The following is a 17,990-nucleotide window of genomic DNA, read 5'->3' as shown; positions in this document are numbered from 1 at the left end:
GCCTGGCTAACTTTTTTTTTTGTATTTTTAGTAGAGACGGGGTCTCACCATGTTAGCCAGGATGGTCTTGATCTCCTGAGCTCGTGATCGGCTTCCCAAAGTGCTGGGATTACAGGCACGAGCCACTGCACCTGGCCTATTTTTATATTTTTAAAAATAGAGATAAGGTCTCACTTTGTTGCCCAGGCCGATCTCAACCTCCTGGCCTTAAGTGATCCTCTCACTTTCGCATCCCAAAGTGTTGGGATTACAGGCGTGAGCCACTGCACCTGGTTGGTCTTCACCTTTGGAAAATATAGCCTCTCAAAAGATGTGACAGGCCATGGAAACTTGTTAAATGGACCAGCTGAGAGATGTAAAGATGACATCAGTGACAACACCTAAGACTCGTGGATCATTTATAACATGCCTGATGCCACATGCAATGTTTTACAAGGGTCATCTCATTTATGATGGACAGCAAGCTTATGAGGGAGTTGCATTTCACAGATGAGGAACTGGAGGTTGGGAGAGAACAAATGACCCACTTACAGTCATACAGTTGCTAAGTGATGGAGCTGGTGTTTGTATCCACCAGACCAACTCCAAAATCCTATATTATAGTGCATCTTCCAATACAAAGTTACCAAGAATATATTATAACTAGGGCTTGGTCAAGTAGGAAGAAGTGATGTGTTGGGAGTTTGATCTTCCTCTTCTGGACTCCTATAACTTGGATAGTTATAGGAAAAGTTCTAGAAAAGTGGAAATGGGATTGGGAATGATACAGAGTGGCCATCAAACTTTTTATTTTTTTTAAAGGGTCAGATGGTGAATATTTTCGGCTTTTTGGGCCATACAGTCTCTGTTGCACCCACCCAATTCCACCATTTTATTCTGAAAGTAGCCACAGACAACAGGTAATAGTCATGGTGGTGTTCCATTAAAACTTGATTTATAAAAACAGGCAGCTGGCCAGATTTGGTCCATGAGATGCAGTTTGCTGACCCCTGATATAGAGGGCAACTTGAATCTAAAATGAGTGATAGGTTTTGAGAATGATCCATGCAATTCTATACTTGAGAGTTTATTCTTTCTTAAAATCTGTGCACAAATTGGGTACGTATGATGTGCCCTTTAAAATCTCTTGTATACTTTCCCTGGGCCTGGCCAATCAAACTGAATTCCCTTATGTTATCTGACCAGGTCAGAATACTGTATTGAATCGTCTTTCTCAAGGCTTATCTAATCCCAGATCTACAGAGAAAGTTCTCCATGCCCTTGTAATGAAGATGTATGAGTTCATTCCTTTTAACATAGAAATACACACAAGATGGTGAGTGATTCTGGCAGACTGTGTGTTCCCTCTTCTTGATGTGAAAGCCAGCAACAATTCATGTTAAGGTTTAATTGAAGGAGAGTGGAAGAAAGAAAAATAAGACTCGAACAACAACAAATGGAAAACGGACAGGCAAAGACCAAAGAACGTACTCTCCCAACTAATTAATCAAGTGCTTTGTTTCCACTAACATATCAGAGTGTGTAGGCTGCCCTGTCTATTAGACTTGTTCCCAAACCTGAGGAATGTAAATACTCCTAAAGACCAGGTAATGAAATCTCTATCGATGTGCCATCTTAGATGGGACTCACATGCCTGTGTTTTGCTTACATTTAATTTGCTTCTGCTGGATACTTATCCAGTAATTGCTTAATGAGATTATCCTCCTTGGCAATGTGTGGTGTATCTTGATTAAAACATTGGAGTGAAGGAATATCCTACACCAAAAAAAGGAGGCGGTGTTATTTAATTAACTTATTGCCAATATATCTTGATTGTCTCTTTGAAACACTGGAAAAGAAGTCGATTGGAATTGATTCAGGATATCTAAATGTATAGAATTGGGGAATGGGGAGCGCAGAGGTCACTGGGTATACAAATTCAAACCCAAGGTCACTTTTGATAAAAGAAATAGGCATGGGTGAGAGAACTGAAAACATTTTAGTCATTTTATAAGCCAAACCTTAAAACAACCTAAGAAGATATCTGATCTCTTTTTAAGTTTCAAATTTTATTTCATCTCTAAGCAATTTTAAATTCTCACACTTTTTTCTTGAGTATTCTATTGACAAAATTCACTGGACAATGATTTGGCAAACATTTTGTCTGTCTCTGCTGGGCACAGTGGCTCATGCCTGTAATCCCAGCATTTTGGGGGGCCAAGATGGGAGCATTGCCTGAGCTCAGGAGTTTGCAACCAGCCTGGGCAACATGGTGAAACTCCGTCTCCACTAAAATACAAAAAATTAGCCAGGCGTGGTGGCACATGCCTGTAGTCCCAGCCACTCTGGAGGCTGAGGCAGGAGAATCGCTTGAACCGGGGAGGTGGAGGTTGCAGTGAGCCAAGATTGCATCACTGCACTCCAGCCTAGGTGACAGAGTGAGACTCTGTCTCAAACAAAACAAAACAAAAAAACAAAATAACATTTTGTCTGTCACATAACTTATTTGGAAAATATCTGAACTAGTAATGTTATATGACTTCTACAACAACATTTTCAAAAGCATGTTGCACAGGAGGGGAAAAATTCTGGTCTTTCCAAAGACACAATGGAAAGTGTTTCTTCATTTGTTAATTTAGAGACGCATATTCTTGTACTCTTAAGATTTGTTCTATGGGTGTGGGATGCAAAAGCTGGTGGGGAGCAGAGGTAGAAATAGAGGCTTATCACAAATGGGAGGAGTGCTTGATCTTGACCTTAATTTACGGAGGCCAGTAGAGATCACTAATTCCCATTTATGAAGGACACTACTCGAAAAGCATTGGCATATAATTTCAGAATGTATACACATATAAACAATTTCTCTGTGCCCAATGATAGAATATGCATATTCATTTCACATGTGTGTTATGCATTCTTCTGAAGGGATGAGGTGCTGACTTGTAGATTAAAGGACATTTATGGATAAAACGTGACGGAGACCCCATAAAGTGGAGTTTCCAAGGGCAGCACTATTGTCATCTTGAAAGGAGATAATTCTTCATCACAGGGGGCTGTCCTGTCTATTATAGGTTGTTTAACAACATCTCTGACCCCTATCCTCTAGATGCCTGCCATGCCCCTTCCAACTGTGACAATCAAAATGTCTTTAGACATTGCCAAATGTCCTCTAGGGGTGCAAAAATGCTATGACTAAGAACCATTGCCCTAGATAAAACTGAAGGAGCAGACAGTGTCAAGTACTGGAGGTGACCAGGTTTCAAATCTGAGGTCAATACATTTGGCTCTGGGCTTTTTGGTCAGTTAAGGCAGAACATGGTCAGTTAAGGCAAAATATACTTTTCAGTTTTAGGTCTAGTTTAACTTATCCGATTACGGAAAGCATATAATTTCATCCTCAGATAAAACTTTTTCATGCTTACTTAAAGGTAATTTAGTGTTATGATTATGATAGATGAGTACAGCGATTCTTAAAGACTGGATAAAAAGACAAAAAAGTCATCCTCAAAGCATTAGGACAGCTCTGGGGAGGATAATTGAAGCAGCATTAGCATCTCAGGATGACTAATGTGCACCTCTGGGGGCAGATGAATTCTGGAATCTTCTTTGTGGAAAATGACTGCTTGAAGGAAAGCCCAACCTCCTGCCCAAAGACGCACAGGGCACAACTCTGAGTCCAAATTTGTACCTATTTGAGTAAGTTTCTATACCTTCTGGTCCTGAGTTTCTCAGAGAGATTTTTCCTTCCTTTAAAGTTGTTAAAGTTATACAATGCTAAGCCTGGCATGCTATAGGTGCCTAATAAATGCTGCTTCCTTTCCCTTCTTTGAAATATCCCTGTAGGGTGTTTCCGAAATGTGGGGGTGAAGTGGCTATAGATGCTAAAAGGCAGAATGGAAATTTGCATGTTGGAGAAATCCTTTAATACAATCTCTCCCTTGCGATTTCCATCCCGAATTAAGCATATCTCACTGCGTGCCAGCCTGGCTAACCATTCCATTGGCTGCTCTGTCTTAATTGCTCCAGTCTCCCCCACCCCCACCCTATGGTTCTGTTTTCTCTCCTCCTTCTTAGCACCTTGTTAGCACTTTTTTTTTTCCCTGCAAGGATACAGTTGCCTGATTGCTTCAATAAACATTTCTATTGTCCCCTTCACTATTCTGAGAAGAGAAGCTTTGTTGCCGAGTTGTCAAAACTCCTTTCTATTCTCCCCCAAAGCACAGCAGCTCTGAGCCTTTCTCTTTCATGCCAAGCCAGGCAGCTTCCTCCCCAGGGAGGCTGCATGTCTCCTGGGAGAGGGACCCAGTCTGATGGCATGTGCTGCCTGCTGCTCTCTGCCTTCTGATTAGGCAGGACTTTCTCCTGCTGCTGCTGCTGCTGCCACTCCAGCTGCTGCTGTGGCTGCTGTTTCTGCACAGGCCCTGGGATGCTTTCAAGTAGATCTGGACCATGCCAGTTGCTGCAGATAGCATAGGTATGCACATTGCTCTGAGCAGGCACTGTGCCAGCTCTGAGTGATCCAGCCAAACACAGCTAACAGACAGGAACAGCAAACAGCTTTTAATGGGGGCACCTATGAAAGGCAATGATTTTTTTCCCCCCTTTTCTTTTCCTTTTGGCATACCTTCCAAGATTTGGATTAGAAAACCTGAACCAGCTGGCGAGAGCTCAGAATTTTCCTGTGACCTCAAGAGGGCAAGCAGCAGCTGTAACCTCACCTTTGCCTCCAGATGGCATTGTTGCCACATCATCGTTTCCTGGTAAGCCGGTCCTTATCCCATTGTTAAAGGTGTGCCCATCTGCAGGCTGGAGTTGCCAATTGAGTCCGAGCAGATGCATTGCTGCAGGAGAGACAAAGTAATGAAAATATGAATAGATAATTCAGCAATGCAAATGTCAAGGGGGAGGGCCAGGTGCCTTTTTCCAAGCGATTGCCTTTTGAGGAAGCTGCGTCAAAAATGGCTTGCCCCAGGCCGCAGGGATTAGCTAAATACAGAAAGCAGAGACCTGGGTGGTTAGGTCTCCCCTTCTGGCGCTGCTGCTCACAGTCTCAGGGGGAGAGGATCCCTTACAGTGAGCAGAGGAGGGAGGAGAAAACACAGCACAGATCTTCCAAACGGTGCCACCATGGAGGGGAAAATGGCCCTTTCGAATCACCGTAAAGAGTGCTGCTCTACCACATCCATCCTTTTCTACACTCTGGACACAGTTGCTTTTAGATTGTTAGTCTAGGGGCATTGACAAGGATTGTTTTCCCCAAACTATACACTCACAAGTAAATCAGCTTCAAAGGAGGCTACCTGAATAGTACCTGTTTGCTGGTACCTGTTCTGAACTATCAGTGCAGCCAGCAGCATCTATAGTGGTACTGGCCCACCTCCCTAACTATTTCAAACTTTTAGAATATTTTTCCTTTCCACTCCTCTTCATGATGAGTGGATACCTTTCAGCACATTGCAGAAAAAGCTTGGGGGGTTGATGGTGGAATGGGGTCCTTTTCTGAAAACATTACTATTCTTTCTGTCTCTGTCGCTCCCACTTTAGCAGAGTATGGAATGAAACAGAGTTCTGAAATACTGCCTGTTCTTTGCTAAGGAACATAGCATGTCTGCAGAAGTCTTGACTCCCATGGGCACCCCAGGCCTCCAAACAAACTTCTGGTCTTCCTTGTCATCCTGCCTGTGTCAACTCCCCACCATGAGTTTAGCAAACTTAACACAACCCTATCCCTGATGGTTCTTGGTGAGTTTTTTCTACTGAGTGGAATGAAAAGCAGACCCTAAACACCTGTATTCTTTCAAAGCCCTTATCTAACAGATGCTTCCTTTGAGAATAAGTAAGGAATTTATTCCCCTGCATGTCTCTCATCCAAACGATGTCTGGCATTTCCACTGGACACAGGTTGACACTGTTGCTACATTCCTACCACCGCAGGAGAGAAAGGGCTGTTGACAGGGAGACGTTTGGAGTCTGATGTGGGGATGGGAGAAACAATTAACTGCAGGGAACACAATTAACAATGCTTAGGAAATTGTTCACACAGCAATTAATTCTGCATGCCTACCACCACGTAAAGTCAGACTGCGTTCTATTAAGGTTAAAAACCTATCTTCAAACAATACAGCTCAGATTGATGGCCACAGATGAAGGTGGCAAGGTGTCCGTGTGTGTGTGGGTGTGTCTGCTTTTCACTTACACTCTTCTCCATCTTAGAACCATGTTTTCTTTCCTCTAAAGTGAAAGGCCCACTGTTACAACTTCTTGAGATGACAAATAGTAATAAGAGTAAGTGGCATTTACTGTACACTTTCCATCAAGGTAACACCTAATTTTCTCCTGCAGTTTGTCCGTTATATGTAGGTCACTCACTTGAAGAGACCAGATTCCATTGCCTCAAATAATGACATATTTTCACTATACAGAGGTCAGGAAATGAGAACTAATCATGGTGGCTTCAAGATAACGATAGCTTCTGATTTGTAATTACCAGGTGAAGGGAGCCAAGGAATTAGCTATTTTAAAATAATTTTTTAAAAAAATGATACTATTGGGTTATTGAAGCTCGCCTTGGGCCAGCTGCAGCTGCACTGGAGGTGCGGTTCTTTCAAGGAGGGTCTTAAGACAGACACTGGCAGGTACTGCAGGTGCAGCTGGAACCCAGGCCTAACAAAGCTTTGATTTCACGTCTATGGAAGGAGTGGTGGGTCCCATCAGGCAAAGATGACAACCTCCCCAACATCCCATCTCAAACTCTTGTCAAAACTGCTCTGCTCTTATAGCACTCAATCTTGCCATTGTAAGGTGCAGAACATATTGCAACCATCAGCTTTGGGAGAAAAGCAAGCAAACAATCCCCTAATGTTACTGATCAGGAAGAGACATCCCTGCAACTGTGTTTCCTCTATTTCCAAGGATGCCTTCCCTCTTGCCTCCCCTTCCCACCTTTTTCTTTGTTTTGGGTTCCATAGCATCTTTTCATTTTTATTTTTTAAAAGTATCCTGAAAATAAGAAAACTACAGATGAGGTGGAAAGGGTTAGGGTCAGAGTACACCAGTAACTTCTCAGACAACTCCCAGGAGTGAGAAGAAAAATAAGAAAGTGAGATGGAGGTGGAGAAGGGGAAAAGCCAAATCTGCTGAACGTGAGACCTGTCCTTCCAAAAGAAGCAATGCAACAAAAATGAAACTCAAGTTTGGGCATATTTTCTGTTGTTGAATTGAACATTAAGTAAATAAGTGAGAATTATATCTGGGGTATAACCACCTTCTCTTGTTTTTTTGGGAGCGTCTGAAATAGGTTTTTGTTGGCATTTTTTTTTTTTTTTTTAATGAGCCATTCTTTCTCTTTCACTTGAGTAAGAAAACGAGATGCTCTCTCTGGCCGGTGGGGAGGGACTAAAGTGTCCTTAGGATAAAGACCCCAGGGAGCTGTGAAGTAAATGAGTTTCCTGACTAATGAGAGCCCTATTTCTTATTCTGCTACTGATTTGCTCTATGGCTTGGGCTGAGAAATCAGTCTCTCAATCAATCTCTCCCTTTACCTTTCATAAAGGTTTCCCTGTACAGGTAGAATAATGGCTCCTTAAGGGCCACAGAGAGGTTACACATCTGCAACCCCCAAAAGATCTGACAGTGTCTTGAATATAAATGGCACTCCATCAATATTTATTAGAATAGATAATGATACACGGGGGGCAGATTTGGGGGGTTGGATTGTAGGATGTTATATGCTTATAAATTAAAAAACACATAATCAGAGGCATAGAAGATGGGATAAAACAGTGCTGGTAGCAATATGGACTAGTTTGCAAAGGGAAGGATATTTTAATCATCAGCATATCAACACCTGCTGCCAATCATTGAACCTTTTCTTTTAGTGCAGTGGCGCTATCTCGGCTCACTGCAAGCTCTGCCTCCCGGGTTCACGCCATTCTCTTGCCTCAGCCTCCCGAGTATCTGGGACTACAGGCGCCCGCATGCTTGGCTAATTTTGTTTTTGTATTTTTAGTAGAGACGGGGTTTCACCGTGTTAGCCAGGATGGTTTTGATCTCCTGACCTCGTGATCCACCCACCTCGGCCTCCCAAAGTGCTGGGATTACAGGCGTGAGCCACCACGCCTCGCCATCATTGAACCTTTTCTATAGCCAGGTACCACAGTAGACATTCTAAAGGCATTATCTTAAGCCTTACAGGTAGGTACTATTATCAACCCCACTTCACAGATGAGGAAACTGTTGACTGTGAAGTTTGAGAACAGGGATTTCAGAATCAGAAGGAAATTACTGTGGGAGGTGGCTATCTGCTTCATATTTCATAGTGATGTGGTTACAGATTCTATGGGTAATGGAGTCTCAGCAAACCTCTTCTTTGTTTCAAAACTCATAATAATCTCATTGGGGTTGGTGAATGACCACACCCCTTCCTGAGAGGGGTTAGATTTCTTTATCCCGTTGAATTCAGCACATACTTTATCACATAGCCATTCTGGGTCTTCAGTGAAGATGACGTGGGCTACAGCCATGGCTGACCAGTGATAGAATACAGCATGTGTGAAGACATGAACTGTTACTGTTATAAGCCACTGAGAGTTTGGGATTGTTTGTTACAGCAGCCTGTCTGAGGCTAGCTTGACTGATACTTTCACCTATAAGGAAACTAGGAAATGACATTTTTATACAGCAAATCTCTGTGCATCCCTTTAGGTTTTATTGGGTTAAGGTCCTTTCTGAAACTCAGCCAGAGAGAATTAGCACATACTTTGGGCCACGATATTTGCTTCTATGAACAACAACAAAAAACAGCACTGTAAATGTGATGTCATCATACCTCCAATTTTAATTTACTCTCAGAACCAAACTTAGAAAGCTGAGCTGGATGGGGTGGCTCACGCCTATAATCCCAGTGCTTTGGGAGATTGAGGCAAGAGGATTGCCTGAGGACAGGTGTTCAAGACCAGCCTGTATAACATAGGAAGACCCTATCTCTACCAAAAATTTAATTAGTTAAAAAAAAAAGAAAGCTGAGAAACCTCAGAGTAGCCAGAGTTATTGCTGCTTCATCTCAAGATTTCACATAAATGCTGGTCTCCTCAAGAGATCCTGGATGCACTGGGGTGGTTCCCTCTCCCGCCCCACCTTGAATGCTCTAGCAGTTCATCCCAAAAGGCCTGGTCCAAATCATCTGAGGGTCAAAAGTGAAATGAGTTTGGGAGGCCCTCTCCCCAACATTCCTCCCCTTCACTGACAGCCAAAATGTACAATTCATCATGATCTGACAGGCTCCGCTTCAGAGAGACCCTCGGGCTCCATGGGTCACTAAGGATGGGATGGGGAAGGGCTCTGAGTGGAAACTCATGAAATCCAGGTGGCAGCTGGGAAGCCAGCCACTTAAAACACAATAGGCAGCCAAACTCTGAGAGTATCCCTCCGGCTAATTGGAGAAAACTTCATGGCATTCTGAAGGGAACCAAGACAGGATGGTGGGACCACACACAGACCCCCGATTTCAGTAAGGATAATAAACAGACCTACGTGGAGTGAGGGTGTGATATTTTCTTATTGAAGTTGCTGTGTTTTTGTGCCAGGTGGGTTCCAAAGGCAATACTGCAAGGAAGTGACACCCGAGAAAGGGAGCGGGGTTGGTTGCGAGTAACTGAGGATTCTCCAGCAACCACAGGACAGGGAGATTATAGGGCCAGAAAAGTGGCAGCTTGGAATGGGGGTTGTCTGAAATAGTAATTAGGGAATGTGTGGGCCCTGCTGGGTGCCACTTAGAACCTTCTGTGTTCATTGGCTGGCAGAGGATCAACCTGACAAGAGAGTCAATCAATATGTCAGCAATACTTCCCAGAGAGCTGCTCAGCCCCTGCTTGTCAAAGAGGGCAAACATGGAGGCCACGGATGCTCTGTGTTTGCTGAGCAGGCCCCCAGGAGCAGGGGGTGTCTTTAAACATCAGGCTTGTCGATACATAACCCGAGGAGGAGATTGGGCTTTCCCTTTGAAAATGGAAGACTGCAGGCCAAGCAGAGCTCAGGGAGCAGGAGGAGAAAGCCATGCCTGCTGGGTCTTGGGGCTCAGCATGCCATCAGATACACAAGGGCCTTAGAGATGATGGCAGAGCTCATTCAGAGACCAGGTAGGATGACAGAAAGGGTTAGGGCTGGGTCTCCGTGCCTCTGCACCAGCCAATTAAGTCAACAATGTCGGGGCTCCTGGGGGAAATATACCAATTCCAAAAGTGCCACTGCTGGGAGGAGAGAACCACAGTGGAATAATCAGGGCTAACATGCACAACTGCTTACCCTGAACTTGCACAGGCAACCTGCAAAGGCCCCTTTGCAATCAGCAGTGAAAATTAACACATGTGAATAAGTCTACTCAATGGTGATGGTGACAATTAACGTTCATTTTGACCATGTGCCAGGTATTGGGCTCATTATTTGCATGCAGCATATATTCATAATTTGCCAGTCAGCACATATTTACTAAACACCCACTGGGTGTCAGATGTGTCCTAGGCACCAGGAGTAAAGCAGTTTTAACAAGACAAAATCCTTGCTGTCATGGAACCTACATTCTAGAGGCAGGTGTAGAAACTAAACACACAAGTGAAAAGCCGGGTTTAGGGTTCAGAGGCACTCGCGGGTGGGGGATGCATTGAAAATTTCTTCCTTTCTTCATTTAATGTAGTCTGGTCAAGGATGGCATTTGTGATAGGTAACATTTGAGCAAAGACATAAAGGAATCGAGAAAGCAGTTTATGCTGACATCTGGGGAAGAGCACGCCGAAGGGGAGTGGAGTTAGTGGGAAGGAGGAGTGGTGGGTGAAGAGACGGGCAGGGTGAAGGAGTAGTTGCCTTTGAGGAGCTTTGCCTTTTGTTTGGTAGAGAAGGGATGACACTGGAGGATTTTGAAAAAGATGAACGCTTACTTTTTCCCCTTCATTCTCACTGGATTAGGTGGTAATATAATCTACATTTTATAGATAAAGAAATTGGAGCTTAGAGAGGTTAAGAGACTTGCCCAAGACAATTCAGCCAGTAAGTGGGAAATCTGGGATTTAGACCCAGACACATGCAACTTCAGAGTCAGAGTTCTAAATTCCCATACTGTCCTCCTAGAGACTCCATTCAGAGTTCTCACTGGAGGACATCGGCCCTCTGAGGTTTCCAAGTGAACCACTACTTAGACAAGACCGAACAGGACAGGTAGGCTATAGAATCACTTACTTACTAAATATTGTCAAGGCTCACTCATGAATACACATGTAAGCAGCCATTAGTCTCTATGAATATGTCCTTGGTTGGCAACTAGTTTGCTATTTAACTTGAACCACCATTGTCAACGTAAAATAAATCTGCTCGGCAACTTCAATTGCCAGTCAGGCCAGTCAACAACATGTTTGGTGGTTTTTTCCCTTGTCAGTTTGCTTGTCATTCTTTGGGGATGCAGTTGAGTGCAGTGCCTCTTCCTCAAAGAGGAGGGGGCCCACTGCAATGTATTATTATTTTTAGGAATGCTGTCAGTGCCAAAATTACCTTCAGCCTGAAAGAAGTAATGCAAACAAAACTATGTGGGATAACATTCTTGGAAATGCCTTAAGTCTTAAAAGGAGTTTAAAAATTTAAATCTTAAAGGGTTACCAAAAATCCTTTTCTAACCACCTTGGTGAAGTGATTTCTCCTATTTTTCCCAGACAGTGTTGCAATAAACTGAGTGGAATGAATTTTCAAAGCACTGCATGGAAGTTACACCCACAAATCCCTTTAACGGTAATGGGATTTGTGCACCTATCTCCCGAGAATGTTCTGAAAACTTACTAGCCTCTGTCCGACTTCCAGCTTGCAGCTCCAAATGGTTGCAAGGCTTATGGCTCAGGAATTACAAAGAAGAGGAAAGATGAGAGGCAGATACAATCCCAGAATCGTGGCAAGATTTTCAAAATGAGAGGGGGCATTGGAGAAACTCACCTGCATTCACCTCTCTAGAGGAACTCAAATCTTCCAGCTACAGTCCCAAAACTGTCCTCAGCAGGGATTTTGTCTGCTGCCTTCCTACTTCTAGTCCCTCACAAAAGTAGCAAGGCTTTCTGTCCCCTCCTTTGTGTCTGCCATGAGAACAAGGTGATAGTTGCGTGAGGCAGCTCTGGGATCAGGGAGCAGTGTGTTCTTGAGACAAGAAGAATCCACAGGGAAAGACCAGAGAATTAATCTATTCTCATGACAGGCTCAGGATGGTACAGTGAGTGGGAGGTGGTACGAGATTAATCAATTGCTGTGTTTGCAGAAAACAAATGGGGCTCCTTTCAGCTTCAGGATGCGTGGGGCTCCCCGACTGGCAGCGTCCCTCCCCTTGTCTCCTGGAACCCGCTGCTGCAGGTGCACTGCAGGTGGGTGCTGTTGACACTGCGAGTGTGTGGCATCTGGTGTGCCGAGGTGACCTCTAACCACACCCCCTAGCTCTCAGCATCACTGGGCAGATCAATACATAAGACAGACACATGTGCTCACAGCCACTTTCTTTTCCTTGTGCGGGGTGGCCAGGAATGCACCTGACTGGCAATGCTAGTCAGGCATCCTATTGTCCACCAAGTCAGCTCAGCCTCATGCAGATAAACACATGCCTGGAGCCATTAGCCGCACAGAGTGTCGTTTCCCACCGCAGACCACCCCGTTCCTGCTGCAATTTTTTTTCCTGGCTAAGAAATAAAAGCTTTTCTTTCTCCAAGAAAGGACCCATGTGATCAAAATACCTTTAGAGAATGATAATATCGGTAGGTTTTATTCACCAAATAAATCATGGTCTGGGATTTTAAGAGCTTTTCTGATAACGAAACACATCCCCACAATACACACATCTACACCTAAATGGATCTTTCTCCCCTCCGAGCTTGTCATTCACTGTTGACAACCCAAACAATATTTGTCTTTCTTCAAAGAACGGCAACCAGCAGCCCCGTTAAAGAGGGGCAGATCGGCGAGACCACTGACTACAAAGGAAAGAAGACGCAGGCTGCACGTGGCATGTGGCCACCAGAATCCTAGGAAGCAGACATTATGAATGTTTTAGAGGATAAGATGTCATATCGATCCGTAGATGTGCAATGAGCGCTGGAACAAAGAGAAAGAACTCTTTCGTGAAAAATAGCCTTCTGCAAGGAGGAGTGGTAAGGGGGTCAGAGTGTGCCAATTAGGACACCCGAGATACTCCATTCCTAGGGCACTTTCTCCCCTCAGTGGCTGCAAGCAAGGGAGGAGAGGGTTGGGATTTATTTCCCTTCCCAAGTCCCCAGCAGCCCTCAACAAACTGCTCCCAATGAGCCCTCTGATCTGAACTCTGGAGCCCACAGGCAGCCATCCTGAAACAGCGGGAACAGGCCAGGAGGGGCCTTAGGAACCAGGTATAAGGGAGGAAGGATCTCCCTATCCTGGATCTCTGGGATATATATGCCAGGTTCATGTCAATCAGGGTTCACATTTCTGCACAATTATGCAGAAGCGGATACCTTGGGCAAACAGATTTACCTTTCTGAGCTTCACTTTCCTTAGCTATGATAACAACTAACATTTTTGTGATGTACTGACTCAGTGTCAACCACTGTTCTAAGCCCTCTATATGCTCACCTCATTTGCTCTTTACAGTAAACCTAGAGGTAAGAACTATGATTCCCATTTTACGGAGGAAGGAGTGGAGACATGAAGGTGTTGACAGGGTTGGTAGGTGGGGCAGCTGATTTTAGAGCCAAGCGTGTGCTCTTAGCCACATTTTCTTGCTCACACTGACCTTATAGGGTGGAGAAGGTGCAAAAGTGGTGAGGATCTGGGTGGGGGTAACCGGCACACAGGAGGCACTCAAGAAACATCTCACCTCCTGCTGAGTCTTGGGTTGTTTTGTAACAATGGTGATCATGGCTAACTCTTATTGAGTCCTTAGCATGTGCCAGGCTCTGTGATAAGCAATTGTTACCAATTTTATGAGATATATAATGCTTTCCCATCTTGCAGATGAAGAAATTGAGGCTCAGAGTGCTGAAGTAACATGCAACTGGTAAGTGTTAGAGGTGGGATTTGAACCTGAGCTGTGTGACACCTGAAGCTCTTGAGTACCACTCCATCCACTGACAACCATCATCTCAACACTAAGCATCAGTGAAGACTGGGGTTCTATTCACCTAGGTATTATTCTCTCATTTGCCTGAACCCCCTCCTTCAGAGAAACCTCTGTGGTTTCCTTTTCTGTGTCACATTAGAATGGCAGAGGCACTGTTAAGATGGGCCTCAAAGGCCATCTGGTCCAGACTTTTGCTGTATAGATAGATGGTGACCCTGAGCCCTACTTAAGTGAAATGACTTGCCTAGGGTCATGACAGCTAATGGCTGACTGAGCCAGGATTTGAACCTTGATCTTTTGACTCTCTGGTGCTCTCTCTACTGTCCTCTTCCATCTCCTTAAAGAAAGACAGAGAATTCTGGTGTCTGTGTGCAATGTAATGCCTTATTAAAGACAAAATGAGGTGGACTTCAGAGAAGCCTCCTCCTCTTACCCGCTTAATATTTTTATTACTACTCTTTGCAAGGTAGGGCATGAACAAAATAACCTGTTAATAAAATTAGCCAAAAAAAAAGACCATTATGGTCCTTTCTGATCCTAAATTCATTAAATTGAGTTTCTATGAAAAATATCTTCTACTGTAGAAGTTTATTCACAGCTAGAATCTAAAATCACCATTTTTCTATTTCTACCTGGTCTGATGCCATTGTGGTCAATATAGATATGTTCCCTCCTGCATGCAAACTTGGTACTTTTTCAGGAGTGAGAAATGAGTTGAAGAAGTAAGGATGTTGAGCAAATCCTGTATGTAATTCTCATTCCAATTTGGTCATTTGTTCAGCAAAGCCAAATTAGGCACATGGGGAGGCTGCCAGAGTACTTTTCAATTTTTAATTTCTGACATGGTTAGCTCAAGATTTTTTCAAACTCAGAAATAAAAAAAAGTCCTGTATTAGCAAATTGGATTTGATCTCTCTTGCAAATGGTTTTAAGTTAAGTGGATTTCACATAGCTAACCTGAAACATTTAAAACTTGATTCTGATGGAAAGAAACATCACGTTAAAAAAATTAGTTGTATCTCCCAGGGCCTGATTAGGTAGCAGGGAATGAAAACACGGGCAAGGGGCAGTCCTCCTCAGCCTCTGATATGCTTAATGTCAGTATGGTCAGCTTCTTATGAGGAAAGAGCTAATCTGGGGTGGGGTGGGGGAGGATAATTTCTTTTTGGAATGTAAGCTACTTGCATCTATAAAAAAGAACTACATTTTCATCTGCAATTAGATAAGTGATACAAGTAGACTTATTTTGAATTTGTGACAATTTATATATATATATACACACATATATATATACACATACATATATATACACACACATATATATATATACACATACATATATATACACATACATATATATATATACACACGTACATATATTATATATATATATATTTTTTTGACGGAGTTTCGCTCTTGTTGCCCAGGCTAGAGTGCAATGGTGCGATCTCGGCTCACTGCAACCTCCACCTCCCATGTTCAAGCGATTATCTAGCCTCAGCCTCCCAAGTAGCTGGGATTACAGGCACCCACCACCACGCCCAGCTAATTTTTGTATTTTTAGTAGAGATGGGGTTTCACCATTTGGCCAGGCTGGTCTCAAACTCCTGACCTCAGGTGATCCGCCTGCCTCGGCCTCCCAAAGTGCTGGGATTACAGGCGTGAGCCACCGCGCCCATCCCAAGAGAGCTAATTTTAAGGGTTTTATGTGACACTCAAGTCACACACATTTCTTTGGTGCTAAAGGCACACGATTCTGTCAACTGGCAGCAGCACTGCAGACTGTTGTGGCATTTCTGGCTTATACAAGGCATTGCAATGACAGCAGAGTGACATTCGACATGGTCATGATGTGTCCCCCTCCTCCTTATGGTTTATGATCCCATGCCCGATCCTAACTCTATGGAAATCCCCACGCCAGGCCTAACCTAATACATCTCCCAGGTAGGGGCTGGTGTCTCCCTTAACACTGGCCTGGGAGAGCTCTCCCTGACCTGCATGCTCAGAGCTAAAGAAAGATAGGCACGTTTGCAAAGTTCCCCAATTTGTTTTCATTGCTTAGCTCTTTTAGGCGAAACTTTCTCAATGCATCTCCTACTAGTCTTATTTGATTCATTTAAGCTTTACAAGACACTCACGAGGCAGTTACTTTTTTATCCCAATTTTAAAGATGAAGAGACCGAGGCTTGTTGCAGTTCTATGACATACCCAAGGTCTAGGGTTGCCAGGTTTTAATTTATAAGTTTGCTAAATCTGGCAACTCTAGCAAGGTCCTGTAGGTAGGACGAAACCTCAGATGCACTTCTCTTCTGCAGCCCCGGAAACAGCCTTTGAATCGGTGCCCTCAGATCCTTAAGCTTTGCTCTAGATCTGTCAGAAAGAATTGTCCAAGGTAACCGAAGTTGGGTCTCTTCTGAAATGTCCACATCTTCTGGAGTTCTCTACTGTGAATGTCATTTGCATTCTGCTCTAATCAGCACTGTCCAATAGAAATAAAACACAAGCCACTTATGACTTTTTTTTTTTTTGAGACAGGGTCTCGCTCTGTCGCCCAGGCTGTATTGCAGCAGCTCTATCTCAGTCCACTACAATCTCCGCCTCCCAGGTTCAAGGGATTCTCATGCCTCAGCCTCCCGAGTAGCTGGGATTACAGGCATGCATCACCATGCCTAGCCAATTTTTGTATTTGTAGTAGAGACGGGGTTTCGCCATGTTGGCCAGGCTGGCCTCAAACTCCTGACATCAGGTCATCTGCTCCCACAGTACTGGGATTACAGGCGTGAGCCACTGCACCTGGCCCACTTATGAAATGTAAAATTTTCTAGTAACCACATGAAATAAGTAAAAAAATTTTAATACTATGCTTTTTACTCAATATATCCAAAATATTATCAACATAAAATCAACATAAAAATCTTTAATGAGACAGTAAAAAGATTTTTTTTGCACTAAGTCTTCAAAATCTGGTTTGTATTTTATAGTTAACAGCACATCTCAATTCAGATGCTAAATTTTCAACAGTTAAAGTGAAACATCATCTTGCAAAAACAATAAAAATGTGCTGAATGAAAGTATTTTATATCATTTCAGTTTTTAAATGTAAATTAATTCAGTTCTTCAATTATACTGAACACATTTCACAGAGGAGGTCCTAGACCACTGTGGCTGACAGGATTTTTCTAAGCTGATCTCCTCCTGCATGCTCTCTGGACATTTTATCATACTATTTATTTATTTTTTATTTATTTTCTTTGAGATAGGGTCTCCCTCTGTCACCCAGGTTGGAGTGTAGTGGTGCAGTCATAGCTCACTGCAGCTGTCTGTGTCCTTGGCTCAAGTGATCCTCCCATCTTAGCCTCCCAAGTAGCTGGGACTACAGGTGTGCGTCACCATTCCTGGTCAGTTAAAGTTATTATTTTTTATTATTTTTATTTTTAATTTTTTAGTAGAGATGGGGGTGGGTCTCACTATGTTGCCAGGCTAGTCTCGAACTCCTGAGCTCAAGTGATCCTTCCATCACAGCCTTGAAAAGTCCTGGGATTACAAGTATGAGCCACCATGCTTGGCCTTCCCTGGATATTTTGTAACCACACCACTTACAGAGTTTATGGCTTTACACTGGTAATTACCTATTTATTGACCATCCTGTTCCCCCCCCCCAATTGTTTTTTTTTTTTTTTTTTTTTTTTTTTTTTACACGGAGTCTCACTCTTTCACCCAGGCTGGAGTGGAGTGGCGCCATCTTGGCTCACTGCACCCTCCCAGGTTCAAGTGATTCATTCTCCTGCCTCAGCCTCCCAAGTAGCTGGGATTACAGGCACGTGCCACAACTCTCGATTAATTTTTGTGTATATATATATATATATATTTGAGATGGAGTCTCGCTCTGTCGCTCAGGCTG

General features: G+C 43.5%; 1 protein-coding gene across 47 annotated transcripts in view; it reads right to left on the bottom strand.

Moving 5' to 3' along the window:
* The window catches only part of TENM2 (teneurin transmembrane protein 2), a 1,282,302-nt gene that overhangs the window by 211,974 nt on the left and 1,052,338 nt on the right, over positions 1 to 17,990 (bottom strand). For all 47 annotated transcript variants that reach the window (XM_055387572.2, XM_004042960.5, XM_063706913.1 and 44 more), the window contains one exon: positions 4,698 to 4,820. In XM_055387572.2, the coding sequence (XP_055243547.1) occupies positions 4,698 to 4,820 (123 nt within the window). The remainder of the gene's footprint in view (positions 1 to 4,697; positions 4,821 to 17,990) is intronic.

The sequence above is a fragment of the Gorilla gorilla genome, chromosome 4, assembly GCF_029281585.2.
Source record: "Gorilla gorilla gorilla isolate KB3781 chromosome 4, NHGRI_mGorGor1-v2.1_pri, whole genome shotgun sequence".
In the NCBI taxonomy this organism is placed as follows: Eukaryota; Metazoa; Chordata; class Mammalia; order Primates; family Hominidae; genus Gorilla; species Gorilla gorilla.
This window is presented reverse-complemented; position numbering and strand designations above follow the sequence as displayed.